This window comes from Natrix helvetica (assembly GCF_964273705.1).
Source record: "Natrix helvetica genome assembly, chromosome: 6".
NCBI lineage: Eukaryota > Metazoa > Chordata > Lepidosauria > Squamata > Natricidae > Natrix > Natrix helvetica.
The window spans coordinates 22,592,667-22,611,176 of NC_138553.1; the positions used below are offsets into that span (position 1 = coordinate 22,592,667).

Consider the following 18,510-nt stretch of genomic DNA (forward strand, 5'->3'; position numbering starts at 1 on the left):
GGGAGCGTTCCTGGCCGCGTGCAGTTATAGCGGTAAACGAAGTTGGAGTGGCGAAATGCTTTCGGTGTTTGCTTTCTTCACCACCATTGAGGAGTGGGGAGAAAGGACACCTACACGCCCTGAGATAGGGGAGCATATATACATCGATAAAAATGAATAACACGGAGACATACGGGTGTAGGTATGCTGGTCTTGTTGCATTCGGGTCTTTTCCCGTGTAAGATTGAAATTGTCTTGGCAACGTTTCGGCGAGGTCTCACTCGCCATCCTCAGGCTGGTGTTTTCGGCTTAAACCAGCCTGAAGATGGCGAGTGAGACCTCGCTGAAACGTTGCCAAGACAATCTCAATCTTACACGGGTATATATATACACCACCCAGGCCAGTGGTGGGCAACCTTTTTTTTCAACTGAGCCAAATCTCGCCAAAACCACGATTGAAATTTATTTTGAGAGCCACATTTTTAAAACCGAAAATACATAGGATGGTACACTGTTTTTAGTTTCAATAAACTCTGGCATTTGAAGCACGCAAGTTTTAAAGCTGTCAAGTTACAAGATCCTTGCATCCCTAACCCTTTAGGAAAAAAACCCCAAGGGGTCTTATTATTTATTTCTTTTGATTTCTAAACCGCCCCCTCTCCCAAAAAGGGACTCGGGGCGGTGTACAGTCAGATAAAATGCAGATAAAATACATGAATAACAATATAAATAATATAAAACAATTAAATACTAAACATTTAGGTGGAGGAGATGAGACTGTACAAGAAATAAATATGCTATGGAAACCCTAAAAAACATCCCCAATTAAAATACCCAAACCCAGTTAAAATATATCCCCGGGAGGCAAAACTAAGAGAGTGCCAGGCCAGCTAATTGAAACAGGTGAGCTGACAGCTTTAAGACTTGTGGACTTCAACTCCCAGAATTCCTCCTCCAGTCATGTTGGCTCAGGAACTCTGGCATTGAAGCATGCAAGTCTTAAAGCTGTCAAGTTGCAAGACCCTCGCACCCCCCAACCCTTTAGAAAAAAAAACCAGGGTCTTCAAACCTGACAGCTTGAAGACTTGTGGACTTCAACTCCCAGAATTCTGAGAATTGAAGTCCACCAAGGGCATCAATCATATTAGCCCAGGGATCTGCAAAATTGGCTCTTAAGACTGGTGGACTTCAACTCCCAGAATTCTGAGAATTGAAGTCCACCAGTCTTAAAACAGCCAATTGTTACCTCTTAAAACTCCCCCATTGGTGGAGCCCCAAGAAGCGAGGAGGGAGAAAAAGAGACGGAGGCCAAGGAGCTTCCCCCCCCCCCCGCCTCCCAGCAAAAATCTAACCGGGGAGCCGGGCGGGCAGTAGCAAATTAGCCGATCACGCACGTGGCGTGATCGGCTAATTTGCTACTGCCCGCCCGGCTCCCCGGTTAGATTTTTGCTGGGAGGAGGCGGGGGGGGAAGCTCCTTAGCCTCCGTTTCTTTTTCTGCCTCCTTGCTTCTCGTCCCCGCCCGACTTCAGGATCCTCCACGCGGCGTGATCGGCTAATTTGCTACTGCCCGCCCGGCTCCCCGGTTAGATGTTTGCTGGGAGGGGGCGGGGGGAAGCTCCTTAGCCTCCGTTTCATTTTCTGCCTCCTCGCTTCTCGTCCCCGCCCGACTTCAGGATCCTCCCTAATCATTGTGGGTCGAAAAGAAAAAAGGGAAAGGGGCGCTTGTTTTGAAGTGCCCGAGAGGAGGGAGGGGAGCTGGCGCCCGGCACACAGAAGAGCCGCATTAAAATGTGTAAAGAGCCGGGGGGCTCGTGAGCCGCGGCTTGCCGACCACTGACCCAGGCCGTTACAATACAAAACAACAATGCACACACAGCCAGCACCAATCTACCAATCATGATACAACCACACAACCAATCATTCCACTTACTGAACAAAGCCAGCACCCCATCCCCTCCCACCAAGATTTACAGAAAGATGGCAGCTCCGTTCGCATTTTAAGCCTAGCCGACAGCAGCCTGAAGATGGCAAGTGAGATGTTGCCGAAACGTTGCCAAGACAATCTCTATCTTACACGGGAAAAGACCCGAATACAACAAAACCAGTATACCTACACCCGTGAAAATCTATGAAAACAAATATATATATTTGTTATATATATATATATTTGTTCTGTGATGAGCCGAAGGACAGAAAGAGAGAGGAGTGAGCTCCCTCCCATATTTGGGCATACCAGGGGTTGTAACACAAACACATACTTATTTCCCTGGCTTAGCTGATAAAGGAGGAGAACCGGTGGTGTAGTGGCTAGCAAGTCTGCCTAATATGTAACACATCCCAGGTTCAAATCCCAGTAAGGGTATGGCTAGCTGATGAGAGCTAAACAGCTTGAAATGGATCCATACTAGTCTCCCTTTATTTATTTATCAGCACAAATACAACACAAATATAAAAAAAGGCAACATTAAAAATAAAAATATGGGTTTCTGCCTGCATGGTTTTCTGTGATGAGCCGAAGGACAGAAAGAGGGAGGAGTGAGCTCCCTCCCATATTTGGGCATACCAGGGGTTGTAACACAAACATGTGTGTGTGTGTGTGTGTTGTATTTGTGCTGATAAAATAAAGGGAGATATATACATAAAACCTAACCTGGATGCTTTTTCACCTGAATATCTGATCTAGTTCACAAAGCCTTTCAATTCCACTCCACAAATACACACACACACACCACACATACACTTTATTTTAGAAGTTTTACTCGAGGCTTAATACTTTTCCCTGCATGCCTTCCCATTTTTAGATAGTCATCCAGCAGGATCAATGTTTGGGTGAAAGCTCTTGAAGCCAAACTCTGAAGATTGGAAATAGCTGAGCACTCTGAGAAACAGTGGCTTCATTCAAAGTGAAAATGAGGCGGAGGAGATAAAGAGCAGTTTTCCCACTGCAAGGATTTTATTAATAGAAAGCAAGCAGAGACCACTTTTTTTTTTCTATTTCCTTATTGTACAGAAGTACAGCTATAGAATTTTAAGCTGCCCAGAGTCATTCAGTTGAGTTGGGCGGCTGTGAAACTGAATGGATGAATGTGTGCATATATACATGTACAATGGGTAACCCTAACTTTACTGCAGTTTGATGGGAGGTCAGAATGGGGGGGTTCAGCAAACCAGAGGAATATTTTTTTAAAAATTTTTATTCTATTCATTTTGTCAAGCATGTATAAGATAATAGATATAAGTATAAACATGATTATGAATACAGGAAATGGATAAGAATAAGTGGGGACGGTAGGCACGCTGGTGCGCTTGTACACGCTCCTTACAGACCTCTTAGGAATGGGGTGAGGTCAACAGTAGACAGTCTAAGGTTAAAGTTATGGGGGTTTGGGGATGAAACCATAGTCGGATAGTGCATTCCAGGCATTGACCACTCTGTTGCTGAAGTGGGATTTTCTGCAGTCGAGTTTGGAGCAGTTTACCTTAAGTTTGTATCTATTGTGTGCTTGTGTATTGTTGCAATTGAAGCTGAAGTAGTCATTGACAGGTAAGACATTGTAGCAGATAGTTTTGTATTATCTATTTTGCTCAGGTCAGACCCGAAGCGGCTTAATTCTAAATTGTCTAACATTTCAAGCCTGGTGGTATAAGGTATTCCGTGGTGATCAGAAGTGGAGGACTCATCTTGTGAAATATCTCTGGACTCGCTTGATTGTATTAATGTCTCATATGCGGTGCGGGTTCCAGACAGATGAGCTGTATTCAAGAATAGGTCTAGCAAAGGTTTTATATACCCTAATTTGAAATACAATATTACCAGAGAAGAATCTTCACAAGATTAGGTTAACAACTCTTAATGCCTTTTTGGCAATGCTGTTATAGTGAGCTCTGGCACTTAGATCATTAGAAATGAATACTCCCAGGTCCTTGTCAGAGTGAGGGTCGTCCACAAGGTCGTATCTGCCCAGCTTGTATTTGGTGTTCTGATTTTTTTTTACCAATGTTGGTTGAGATTTGGAGTTGCCAATTGTTTTGACTATTCTATTTGGTGCTGCCATCTACTAGTTGTCGATGTTTTCATTCAGATCTGATAGCCCTAAGAGAAGACTTCTGTCATTTTGTACTGAAAGTCAAAAGGTGGTCCCAGTCAAACTTAATGAGCATACACATGTTCATAACAAGGTGCTAGATGGCCATTCCAATTGCTCCCTTCAGAGCTTAAAAGCATAGGGGAAAAAGCAAAACAACTATATATTCTTATTGGTGAAATGAATATTGTAAAATGCATTTTTCACGGCTGCATTCTTGTACATTTTTCAATGGCCCTCAATAGTGCATTTTTTTGCATTTTCCTTTGAAAGTAATCTTAAACTTCACAAAATGTAGCCAGTAGCTCTCACACAAATCTATTATATTTACTTTGGTTCCTGGTAGTGAGCTTGACTTTTTCAGTGGAACTGGGCAACTATGACAATTGTATCCCCTGGGCAGTTCTGATTTCAACTTGGACTCAGAATAAATGGCAGTAGTCATACTTGGTTACCAAATTTGGAAAACACTGAATCCAAGCATGCAGAAGTGGAAATCAATGCAGCTATGAAATCCTTATTCCTCATCTTTTCTAATCATTGACTCCATAAATCATTTCACTTTATTGTTCTTTTAGCAAAATGTCTGCAGAAGGTTTCCAGTCTTTTTAAAGTACGTTTTGTTTTTTTCCTTGATCAAACAGGCCCGTTTTGTCATTTCCAAATGTTAGTCTTCATCATTTGATAACTGAAATAACTCATATAACTAAGCAATACTTTTTATTGTTTATTTTTATTAAAAGTTTTTACATAGCTAAAAGACATATAGCAGTAGATAAAGAAAAGAAATAAAGGAGAAAAAGAAAAAGTGCAGAACAGAATACGGTTAAAGGAAACAAAGCCCCATAGTTACAGAAGCTACTTCTACCCTTCTTTATAGTAGTAACAAACACTTATTATCCCTCTGCCATTTTTAGCATTACAATCTCTTCAGCCCTTTATTCAATTTTTAAGGTTGTAGTAAAATGTTTTTATTTTTTTAAAAAGTTAAAAAATAAATTACTTTACAGAAACAGAAAGAAATTTATTTGTATTTAAAATTAATAATTTTTTTCTAGATAATGAAAAAGGTGCCTTTTTATTTGGAAATATTTAACAGTTTTCAGAAAATTAAATCTTTGATAATTCTTTGACACATCTTTCAGAAAACATTTTAAATCAGTTACGCTATTAAAAGAAAAATATATTTTACAGCATGTATACAATGAAAAGATTTTATCTTTATTATAAGATGACTGATGTAATCTAAACTCTAGTAAAGTTATTTATGACTGAGGACAATCCATTCAAAATATCTTTTTTAAATTATCCTTTTTTCTGTTTCTCCTGATTTTGGAAAATTACTGATAAAGCAGATTACAGAAGAAATCTGTTTTCTAAAAACATGATGTGAGAAATTAAGTTGATATCATGCTAAAACACTTACAAAGCAATACAATGTACGACAAAATGTAGCCACCCATTTTTACTACTAAAATATACATGTTTGTATAAATAATAGTTATATCTAAGCCTCTTTACTAGATTGTAACTTTTAAATGTTAATTCAGCATTCAGTTTTTAATGTGACTAAAAATTCGATTGAGCAGCAATTTACATTATGATCAACAAAGGCATTACATTGGCACCACAGATTCGAATAGTATTTATGTACCAATTTCTTTTGTACCTAATTGCAGAAAATATAACAACAAAACTGACATTTTGAATTTTTCTTTCAGAAAATAATCTATAGTTGAATCCCTTATATATAAATACTTTATAATAAGTAGGTGGCATCTAAATTGGAAGTAGGGAAGCTAACATGGCAATTTTGCCCCTTTGTGTTACAAGTGCAAGATTCACAGTGGCTCCCACAGATGAATAGTTGGACTCTAACCCTGATAAGGATTCCAGTTGTGCCCCAATGCTGCCAGGGAATTCTATCAATTTAAATATTACTCCCATATTCATAAAAACATCTGGAAACTGATTCTCTTTTAGGTTTCATATCACATTCTTCCTTCTCTTATAGAGTAATCTACAGACAAGGAACTTGAAATTAGTAACATAAACCATCCTATTCTTTGTATTAGTGGGATGCAGAATTACCACTCAAATTTGTATATTTTCTTATTCAGAGAGCAAAATAAACTAATTAAAGAAGTAATCAAATGGTTAATAGTTCATTAAGAGCCTTGCGACAGAAGCTTGGAACACATCTAATAGAAACCTAACTTTTCAGTATTATATTTCATTGGCAATGAATGCTGCAATAAATGCAGCTATTTTTCAGTAACCCTTTTTATGAAAAGGATAAAGCATTCAGAAGATCACTTGTGAGTCACAAACATTTGAAATCTGGCAATGTAATGCTTCCTGCCTCACAAACATATTTTCCCTTTCTAAATTCAGTAGCATGGATCACACGTAGAAACACAACAATAAGGGAATGGAGCCACTTCTCCAGAAATAACTGAAGACTTTACATGCTTATCACATGTTGAGGTAGTATGATTTATAAATAAGCATTCTTTTACACTTTCATTCGTTCATAACAAACTTCTTTCTGAATCCTCCTCCTTGGAAAAATTTTTCGTTTGAGAGCTATTAGCTGAAAAATAAAAGAGCAAGTTTATTTTTAACATTGATGCACACGATCATGTCGCTATATTCTATATGCTGGAAACATCTATCGAACCCCTGTGTTTCCAACAGGTAAGACTATTTTCCTCTAGAAAGTATGGCAGACTTTATAGCCTAATACACCCTTTGAGGAAAACCATGAAACCCTGTATAAAATGCCTTTGAAAATGTTATCTACATGGTTTCACATTAATCTAGAAAGTGACATATTTCATCAAATCATTATAACAATTCTAACCATGATTTTTTTTCTGGGGAAAAATAATTTACCCAGTCTTTCTTCCTGAACAGGCTATTGGTATTATTGAGGATATATATTATGCATCTCAATTTTGGGCCCCAGCTTTTTAGCCAGATATCTATAAACATGTTCATAAAACATATTTTATTTGTCTCTTTCAGCAACACACTATCAATTCAAATGTGTAGTTGTAAAGAATACCCATCCTAAAAACTTGAAACTAAGAACCTTTGTTCCCATGACTGTAACAACAATTCTTTTCATAGAAGCAAAAAAGGAAGAGGTCATTTTAGGGCAATTCTTTTTCGTCTCCACACCCATTATATCCCATTACATCTTCTATTACTTTTGATGAATTCATTTCCGTAACTGTTTGATACCGTAGAAACCACACAACTGGTGGCTGGTACACCAAGGTAAAGATTTTGACCTTAGCATATTGGTGTATTTCCTATATTTGAACTTCTACAATACAATGATTGCTCTCCCAGGAAGAATTCAACATGTGTAGCTTTACCTGCTCAGCAAAAAATGAGGTGACTGTGAACACAATCAATGTGACTAGTACACAATGTGTCCAGAATTTCAGCTTATCTCTGTAGGCTCTCCTAAGTAAATATAATAAAAACAAGATTTTTTTTTTAAAAAAATGATTAAATCCAACATACCAGAGCAAATTTATGTAACCAAAAGATTAAAGGTAAAGGTTCCCCTCTCACATATGTGCTACTTGTTCCCAACTCTAGGGGGTGGCGCTCATCTCCGTTTCAAAGCTGAAGAGCCAGTGCTGTCCGAAGACATCTCCATGTCATGTGGCTGGCATGACTAAATGCCGAAGGTGCACAGAATGCTGTTACCTTCCCACCAAAGGTAGTTCCTATTTTTTCTCTTTGCATTTTTACATGCTTTCGAACTGCTAGATTGGCAGAAGCTGGGACAAGTAACAGGCGCTCACTCAGTTACGCGGCGCTAGGGATTCGAACTGCCAAAATATCTGATCGACAAGCTCAGCGTCTTAGCCACTGAGCCACCACATCCCTAACCAAAAGATTACTCTTTATACAAAAGGATGTTTTCAATAAGCTTTGTGGAAGCTATTTTTAGAAGTAAAAATAAGAGGCCAATATTCCGGGAAGTGGAATCCTTAATTTTAGATTTGTGCATTACAGGTAGACCTCGTTTTATGACCAATTGTTTAATTGATATGAAGTTGTGTTGAACTTTAAAAAAGTTACATTCCCCCCCATACCCACAGTTATATGATTACATTTTGGGTGCTTTGCAACCAGCTTACATTTATGACTGGGTGCATACAACATGCCAGTTACATGACCACAATTTGCAACTTTTTTGCTATTTTCCAGCATTGAATATGCTAAATTAATGATCTCATGTTTATTTAACGATCATGTGGTTCACTTAATGACTGCAGTGACTCGCTTAAGGTTGTAGGAATGTTGTAACAATGGTCTTTAAATCATTTCAGGTCACATGGTGATCCATTTAACGACTAAAACAACTGACCACTTCTGCGCTCAGTTTGTCAAGCTCTACCTATAATCTTTGACTGAGGGAGATACCAACATTTGAAAGAATGAACAAAATAAAACGTCAACACAAATTTTGTGTTTAATTTGCACTAATTAAAACATTTAACCAGTTGGCTAAAAGCAAAGATTAAAGTATTAAAATGAGACCCTATGACAGAGCATGTTTAAGTTGCACAGAATCTGAAATAGCAATGGAATGTTTGAATTATTGCTCTTGCGTTATCTTTCTTTTTAAAAAAAATAGCAATATTAGCAATTTTAATTTTAGGTAAATTTAACCCACCATAGAAGAAAGGAGAATGTCCTTTGGTCAACTCAGAAAGTTTTACTTCAAGTGATAACACAATACCTGCATATTCATTCCAAGAGTACTGAAGGACTCACCATTCCTGAAGCTCCTGCGTATGAAGAAAGCGGTTTCGATATTCTCTTGGCAATTCAAATTGCGATGGGATGGGAAACATGGATTCATAAAAATCCCTAAGAACGGCCTTTACAGTCTGGGCATCCTTATGATTGTGATCAATGTTGTCATTAAGACAAACAAATTTTCTGGGGGAAAAAAACACATTATAAAAAAATCTTACGGGAGCAAATTCAACTTTACTTTTTAATTAACTATTAATCTCAATTGATACATTCTCCTATTTCAGTTAAAAGCAATGTGATGATTTTACATTTTAAGCTAATATAGAATAAAAAGGTTGAGACTATCTACTATATAGAACACTAACATGTGGACTTACACAGATATGTAAGACTCTTTGTTCTATCTTCCCTTTACATTTCCAAAAGATTTATCTTCTTTTTGTACACAGTATGTATTTTATAGACAACAGTGTTTGTGTTCCTACCATGTTTCCCTAAAAATAAGTCAGGGTCTTATTTTCTTTTGACCAGCAAAATAAGTGCTTGGCCTTATTTTCGGGGAGATCTTATTTTTGAGGTGCAGGAAGCGGCGAGTATGGTCACCTCATGGCTGCTGCTGTGTTGCAATATTTTCGGGGGAGGGCTTATTTTAGCGCATGCACTCAAAAGCCCGATTGGGCTTATTATCTGGGGAGGTCTTATTTTGGGGGAAACAGGGTAATATAAGAAAATGGTTTCATTGCAATCAGTTTTTGTCATTGTTAATAATATGACAGAAATTATGCATAATAATTCACAGAGAAAAATTAAAATTAAACCATATTAAAACATTAAAACTATAAATTCATTAGCAATTTTAAAAGGTTCAAAATTAACTAAGGGAGTGAGGGTTCCACTTAGTTCCAAAATGACGCTATTCCTAATGTGGCAGTGATTTTGGACAGCCTGGATTGAGTATCACTCAAAATTGCCTGTTTTGCCGATCTTTACACCAAGAAGAGCCTGTAATGAGATACCCAAAGCCTCAGATAACCAGGTTCATTGCTGCTCAAAATTTTAAGGGTTACATCCACTATCTTCTGAAGCCAGAAAATAATTGGCAATTTATGCTGACCTTTTATATAATCACAGTATGGGGCACTATTAACAATCTAACAACCAGGTTTTGTATCAACTGAAATCTTTGGACTCTCTTCAAGGACAATGCAATAGTCTAGACATGATGCAACAAAGGCATGGATAATTCTTAAAGATCAGAGGCATTCAAGAATGGCCACAGCTGACATACTTAACACAACTGCACATTCTTTGCTACTTAGTATTATATGAATATAGTGCTATATGTGAAAATCTCTGTAAATGCTGCTCTCCCATAGACCTTATTGTAACCTTAAAAAAGTGACAGAAAATGAAATAAGATTCCCATATAAATTCTGGGAAAAACTCAGTTTAGAAATTAAACAAATCAAAGGCAACTGGGGTATTAATAGTTTAGATCATTAAAATTGTGTCCATTAGAAGATGCTTAAGTGGTCATTTAATGAGAACAATTGAAAACTAGTGAAATTCCAGTGTAATCTAAACTAAGCATGAAATTATAATTTAAACCATCAACAATTAAAAGCCTAGTCAGAATATTCCTTCTATGGGATAAAAAAATAAGAAAAAATTTAAAAAATGATTAGAAATACACACCTGGGATTTTTCCGTATGTCATCAAGCTGTCCAACTACGTGAGAAACATTAGTACGGATCATTTTGAATGCTACTTCTTCTTCTCCCATAATTTCAAACCTTGATGATATATATGTAAAAAGTATGTAAGCATCAACAAAACAATATGAATTAGGAAATTAAAAGAATAGTATTATCCTTTTCTTCATAGTTGAAGTCAAGAACCACCAAGTTGGATTTGACTCATGGAAGTTCTATGGAGAAATGCTTGCCATCTTACCCTGTCTCCAGGAATAACTCATAGCTCTTTCATATTTCTTTCATCTGCTCTAACCCACCTTTATTTTCTGTTTTTGCCCTTCCGCCTTACTCAATCTTGTCAAGATTTCATCCACTTGTATCATCCATTCGACTTGCTGATCATTTCAAGGAAGTAGCAAGCTTTTATTTGATCCAGGACTATCTGAGTCATCCTTAGTTCCTGAAATTTTAGTAACTACCTCCTAATGTGAAGATTTCTATTTTCTTCTATTCTTTCCCATGTATCTGTTAGGAAGGTTGATTAATTCATATAGTGCAGAGATACAGGCATGGAGTTCAGCTTTCTTCATAGTGACCTGGTGTGCTGCTTGAGATGAGAAAAGGCATCTGCATTTTCTTATGTGGAAGGAACATATTGTGCTTGCATCTGCATTTCTGAACTCTTATGTTGTATTTGTGTGAATGTGTGTATTTGAAAAATGGGAAGGACAGGCAGGATGAGCTACATATGCTTCTCTCTGGGTCACATGTTCAAGGACACTTAAAATGGAGGAATTGGAAGCAACTGAGCCACTGCCCTACCGCCTCTCCCATCAGGATGAGTTACGAGAATTTGGGGGGAATTTGATTGTCTTAATTCTTCAGCCTGATCCCATCCAGCCCATTTTTGAATTTGGATCTTTATTTTGCTGGCTTCTCCTCACCCTGTCCAGGATAATTATTACACAGAGAGGCTTTAGAATCAGACTTCTGATCCTTTTACATAATTTCCTTCTGCTGGTTTACAAATAATAAAACCAGAATGTGTCATCTCCATGGGAGAAGTCATTTAAAAAAAGTCAAGTTGGCTTCTGGGACCACACAATCAAAGTCTTGCCTCTTTTTATATGGGATGCACATTAAAAAAAATGCAGGGCTTCAACCCTTGATTGCACCGTTGCTAAAACCCCTGCTAGTTAAATGTTGTATCTATCTTACTGTTGAATAACTTATAGTGGTGAAGAGCATCCAACCTACCGTAGACAATTATTGAGTAAAGCTTAATTAGATCTTTATGCATTATATTCATGAATAACATTTATGGCCATATGACATAATTAAGGCCAACCTTTTTAGATATCACCACACTAGGGGTCATCAAGGATGTACAGTCCTCTTGTGAAAATACAATGCTCCAGATTAAAGATTTTTTAAAATAAAAATTTCACTTCTATTATGTCATGCTCTGTTACCAGGTGGCTTTAAATCTGAGTTTTTCAAAACACACATAGTTCATAGATGATTCTTTATTTATTATTATTGTTTATAATAATAAAACAATACTTAGTTTAAGTAAAATAACACATTAATACCTATATTTGTTTTTGTCCTTATATGCTTTGCGAATTCTATCAGTCACAAGTTTACAGTTCATTAGCAGACCTTTAGTCACTGGAGGCTGAAAAATAAACAATTATGAAAAAATATGGATCATTACCTCTATATTTTTATTTTCCATTAAAAATGGTTGCTGATATTCTTTTATTTCCACAAAGAACCATAATTTACAACAATTATTCAGCAAATGTCAGAGACATAATTTTAATAGTATACAAAATAGGGTAATTTTAAAAATAATTGCCTTCATTTCCATGTTTCATATATGTTACAGTATGCAATGTCTTCTCCAGCAGGGAAGAAAGTGCTTGTCAATCTTTGACAATCAGAAAAAACACACCAACTGAGCAGGGATTCCTAATTCCAGTTAAGTAACATTTGCTGGCAAAACCATAAATAATTCTAAAAACACAACTTCAATTCTAAAAGGATTTTTTAAAAAATAGACTTACATCTTGTACTTGGAAACCCAACTGAAACAATTCAAATAGAAGCATGAAAAGATCTACAGCATCAATAGTACATAGTATTGTAGGAGAGAGCCTGTCAGATCCAGGGGGGAGGAGTCAAGTGGGGCAACAGTTTAGAATCTCTATGTGGTCACAAGAGCATTAAGTCCAATCTCTCCCTTACTGTTGACCCTTATCAAATTTTACCCAACCTGTTAATCTAAGAAGATTCTTGTGCAAGGGCTTGAACAATAAAGCAGTAATTTTGAATCTTCACATATGGACCTGGTTGTTTGTATCTGACAAGTATAGTGGTATATAAAAGTATACTATAGTACATTTTGAGCACATTTTTCTTTAAAGATGAAAATTACAGCTTAATAGAAATCATGGAGGCTCTTAAGTATCAAAAGGAGATCATGAAAATATTATAAAACTGAGCTTTTTATACAAAATTGCCTTACAACTCATTCTGCCAAAGACTTTGTATGCAATTTCATGTTTAATATTTTCCCATTTTCATTTTTTATTTTATTGTCAAATTTTGGATCATTAGTCCTTGGAGTAAGAATTTGTTCTCTTATTATTTATTATGTATTTGAACAGAATCATGGCATTTAGGATCAGAGAAAAGAATAAAAACAATGCGGTTCCAATCAAATATAAGCAACTCAGGGTTGAATTGTGGAGTTCTTGGTGTTCTCCAAGCTTGGTTGTATGCTTGCAGACATTTCATTACCTAACTACGTAACATCATCAGTGCATGATTACTGATCAACACCACTAGGGACATACAGTTCAATTCCAGGCAATGGGAAAAAAAACAGAAAAAATGATTTTAGTGATGAATTTAAAAAATTATTGTTAATTTTCAAAATCTAATTTCATATAGTTCTGAAAAACTGGATTTCATAAATTATAGTTGTTTCATACTATCTTGCTATTTAACAAGATTTTCAGAACTAATTCTGGCATAACTTTGGGAGGGGAAGCAATTTATTTATCAGTGAACGAATAAACAAAAACCCTGGATATGTTCATTGTATTGGCATATATAAAACGGAGATAGTTTTTCATCAATGAATTGAACCGTAAATTCTCTTTACACATGCATTTTTGACTACGACATCTAACAGTTTATTGAACAGAAGATATTTAAGTATTATAATTTAACAATCTGATCTACTACAAATTATATATCCATTGCAAATTAATTTTGTCCGAAATGACTGCCTGTACAAATTAATGGCAGAATGAACTCATATTATATAGTAGTTGCTTACCAGATTGGGATCATAGTATGCTTCTTGAGTTGGTGGTATGATGTTAATTTGAGTTATATTTAATGGAAGGGATTTAGAACAATTTATTAACATTTGCTCCAATCCTGTCAAATCCTAATAAGATGGAGGTAAAAAGGAAAAGGGTTTATGCATTTTTCCTACTGCAATCTTCACAGTCTTAAAAATGTAATAAATATAAATGTGATTATCTCAGAAGATTAATCTGTTTTAACATCTTGGTGCAAAATGCCCAACCTGTACTTAGTATCTGCTTTAGATTCAAATAAGTCACTTCCCCAAAATTAAACATTTTTTCAAATATTTGAAAAAGTTCAACTTGCTTGTTGTTTCAACTTCTACCCTCAAAATGACGCTATGGAGCACTGCACACCAGAACAACTAGACACAAGGATAGCTTTTTCCCGAATGCCATCACTCTACTAAACAACTAATTCCCATAACATTGTCAAATTATTTACTAAAACTGTATTACTATTATTCTTCTCATCCTTCCTAGTACCTATGACTTCCCACTCATGACTATAACCATGTTGCTTGTATCTTTACAATTTATATTGTTTTATTTGTTTCCTTAATACAATTTGATTGCTTATTAGTAATCTATGACAACCACTAAGTGTTATATCTTATGGTTCTTGATCAATGTATTTTATTTTTCTTTATGTACACTGAGACCATATGCATCAAAGACATGCTCCCCCATACCTTTTCTCAACAACCCTGTGAAATAGTTTACAATAAGATTATCCCAAAGTTTATGAAATAAGTTCCACGATTGAATGAGATTCTAAATCTAGGATTTCCAAATCCTAGGTCAACATTAAATTATTATGGTGACGTTCACATCCCAGCTGCACAGTGGAATAGGAAAGCAATTCCTCTGATTAAGCATAGCTTACCCTGCTGAAGCCTGCACAGTATTTCTGGGGACTGGGAGAAGGTAAAAACGCCTCCATTTTTGTGAAAAATTGCCTTTTTGCAAAAATGGGATGCAGGGCTTTGGTAGGCAAAAAATGGCTGTATTCAGTGTATAAGACGCACCAACATTTCCACGCTCTTTTAGGGGAGGGGGGAAAGGTGCATCTTATACTCCGAAAAATATGGTACTTTGGCCAACTCTATTGCATGTTCCTAAAGATGGATCTAAATCATACTTTCTGCAATTATATGGAAGAAGCTACAAAGTTGGGTTTTTTTTTAATTACCTGCAAACTTAAAGGGAGTTCATGAATTCTTGTCGCCAATGTACGAATTTCCCGGTCAGATAATATTCCAGAGTGATCTGTATCAATTTCATCAAAAACCTGGGAAATATTGAGTTGCTGAACTGCACTCATGAGATAATAGAAATATGAAAAGGCAAACTGCATATCTTCAGAATGACGTACTTTATGAAAGGAGGTCTTGTCAAATTCCTCAGGAAAGCTGTCCAGAAAAAAAGGGATGAATTACTTGCATTTACAAAGTTTCAAGACCTGTTTCTAGCAGCAAAAGCACTTAGACTTATATACCACTTCATAGTGTTTCACAGTCCTCTCTAAGTGATTTATAGAGTCAGCATATTGCCCTGCAAACAATCTGGGTCCTCATTTTATCAACCTAGGAAGGATGGAACCTTGAGCTGGTCAGGATTGAACTCAATACAATACAATACAATACAACACAACACAACACAACACAACACAATACAATAACAGTGTTGGAAGGGACCTTGGAGGTCTTCTAGTCCAACCCCCTGCCTAGGCAGGAAACCCTATACCGTTTCAGACAAATGGTTATCCAACATCTTCTTAAAGACTTCCAGTGTTGGGGCACTCACAACTTCTGGAGGCAAGCTGTTCCATTGATTAATTGTTCTCACTGTCAGGAAATTTCTCCTCAGTTCTAAGTTGCTTCTCTCCTTGATTAGTTTCCACCCATTGCTTCTTGTTCTACTCTCAGGTGCCTTGGAGAATAGTTTGATTCCCTCTTCTTTGTGGCAACCCCTGAGATATTGGAACACTGCTATCATGTCTCCCCTAGTCCTTCTTTTCATTAAACTAGACATACCCAGTTCCTGCAATTGTTCTTCATATGTTTTAGCCTCCAATCCCCTAATCATCTTTATTGCTCTTCTCTGCACTCTTTCTAGAGTCTCCACATCTTTTTTACATCATGGTGACCAAAACTGAATGCAGTATTCCAAGTGTGGCCTTACCAAGGCATTATAAAGTGGTATTAACACTTCACATGATCTTGATAATTCCTGGCAGTGGGCAGGGTTAGCCTGCAATATTGCATTCTAACCATTGCACCACCATGGTTTCTAAGTAATTTTTCCTTTGGAAGATAGTATACAACTGTCATTTTCAGTAGTATCATTTTATTGTAAAGTAGTTCTTATACAATTTTGGCCCAAAAATTAAATGGAAAAATTAAGTATATTGACAGCAATCATAGTCTCCAACCACTGAACAGCCAAAGATGTTTGCCTGAACAACTTAGAAAAACAACTTTGACAGTCCTACATCATTCTAAGATTCTGAAGATAACTCAGCACAAACCATGCTAAGCGTGTATATTCCAATGAGCTTTTATAATATTTCAAGCAACCAAGAACTATGAGTATTTAGTCACAGTGGTTTTCAAGTAGAATATTTAAATTAATAAACAGACTAATTAGCCTTCCCCATTGGACTTACAGATCCTGTAATTCCTGCATGACTTTTCGATCAATCATATGGGGCATATGAGCAGGGACTTTCCGAGAGGTGAATCCAAATTTTCCATTTAGAAGCTTATTTACATATCTGAGGGAATCAGCAAATGTATCTTTCAGCTGCCTTCCAACAATTTTACTTTCTGTAAAATAAGCCAGTTCCTTCTTTAATGATTCTTCTTCCTAAAAAACAAGGACACACATCATGCTTACACAAACAGTCCAGTTGGGGAATAATTTCTAATAAACTCAATTGAGGTTAATTCTGAGCATATACACACACGGTTATATTATTAAGCACCAATTGAATATAATTGTTTACTAAATTTATGAGTTACTCTGTAATATGATCCCTGAATATATAATTTTTAAAAAAGCATATATAGAATTCAGTAAGGTCTAAAAATAAGTAAAAAGCCATTGCTAAAACATTTCAGTCCTTTGGATACTCACATCAAGAAGATCTTGGAAATACTTATGTTTTTCCCATGGCAAAAAGCCTTGATAATTTCCAGTGTAATACTGTAATTTTCTTCTTGGACCTTCTGCAACATCTGCCTCAGAAAATGGTGGATTTACATCTATTTCTTTCTTCTTTCGTTGTTCAATTTTCCTTTCCTGGATTTCTTTCTGCATAAGGATATTCAAGGCTTTATCCTGAAATCCATGCTTTTTATCCACATTTCTGACAACTGATGTGGGTTTTGGTTTTACTGTAGAGCGGTAGTTTAGCGAAAAATCATTGGTTACCTTCATTTCCACCAAAATGCTACTTGTTGGTGCAAATCCTGGTAGAGATATATTGTGCATTTTGTCTTTAGCTACTATTTTGCCTTCATTGTCATTTTGGAATGGTCTCTGCCAAAGCATGGTCTTTCCAACGATTTTTAGCCCTTTGTCCCCTTTCCTCGATTCCTCAAGATCATTTAGCCCCATCTTTTTTTCTGTAGGCATCAACTGGAGTGATCGAAGGAGAGCAGCCTTGGATAGATTATAACCCTTCTGAGTGATATCGCCAACTATCAGCTGCAATTCCAAATTCTGCACAGCTATCTTTACATCTTCAGGAAGCGCAGACATATTGACTGCCTGAATTACCATTTCTTCATCTAGATTATTGAATGTACTATTGAGATGTTTTTTAACTTTTGGGAAACGTTTTTCTTCAGGAATATCCTCAAAAATCATTTCCGCTTCTGGCACTGAAGTTGTAGCTTTCAAATCTCCCACAGGCTGCTGGGTGGCAGTTGTATTCAATTTGGATTCCTCCCTGGTATCCACTTCTAAGGTTATTTGCATCTTGAATTCTTCTTCATCTTTACTTTGAAGCGTAAGATTAAAATGAATCACAGTTGCATTCATTCCACTGTGCATTAGCAAGTGGATTGTCTTCCATTTGTTAGCAATAGAAGCATGGCGTATGATTGGGTTGTCACTGTAAGCGCCTTCTAGTCCTTTCTTGGCTATTTCAGCAAAGCTGAAATAAGGTAGAGATTCACCTTTCGGGATGATATAATGAGTCTGATTCTTTTGAAGAGTTACCCTGTACAGCTCACCAAAGTGATCTGGAAGAAGAGAGTATTGTTATTTACATAGTGCTGTTGTTTTCATCCTACCTTTGTTCCAGGTTAACTTCTTGAGCCTTGGTGGCACAGTGGTTAGATTGCAGTACTGCAGGCTATTTCTGCTGACTGTTGGCTGCCTGCAATTTGGCAGTTCAAATCCCACCAAGCTCAAGGTTGACTCAGCCTTCCATCCTTCTGAGGTGGGTAAAATGAGGACCCAGATTGTTGGGGGCAATATGCTGACTCTGTAAACCACTTAGAGAGGTCTGTAAAAGCACTATGAAGTGGTATATAAATCTAAGCGCTATTGTTATTAACAATTCAATGGAATA

The 18,510-nt window shown here is 36.6% G+C and overlaps 1 protein-coding gene across 1 annotated transcript in view; it reads right to left on the reverse strand.

Moving 5' to 3' along the window:
* Positions 1–4,779: 4,779 nt before the first annotated feature.
* Positions 4,780–18,510, reverse strand: part of GNPTAB (N-acetylglucosamine-1-phosphate transferase subunits alpha and beta) — a 50,128-nt gene continuing 36,397 nt past the window's right edge. The window contains exons 13-21 of the mRNA XM_081958735.1: positions 17,067–18,178; positions 16,597–16,796; positions 15,121–15,340; positions 13,895–14,008; positions 12,138–12,223; positions 10,546–10,644; positions 8,866–9,033; positions 7,449–7,539; positions 4,780–6,658 (exon numbers count right to left, since the gene is read on the reverse strand). Of these exons, the coding sequence (XP_081814861.1) occupies positions 6,581–6,658; positions 7,449–7,539; positions 8,866–9,033; positions 10,546–10,644; positions 12,138–12,223; positions 13,895–14,008; positions 15,121–15,340; positions 16,597–16,796; positions 17,067–18,178 (2,168 nt within the window). The 3' untranslated portion in view covers positions 4,780–6,580. The remainder of the gene's footprint in view (positions 6,659–7,448; positions 7,540–8,865; positions 9,034–10,545; positions 10,645–12,137; positions 12,224–13,894; positions 14,009–15,120; positions 15,341–16,596; positions 16,797–17,066; positions 18,179–18,510) is intronic.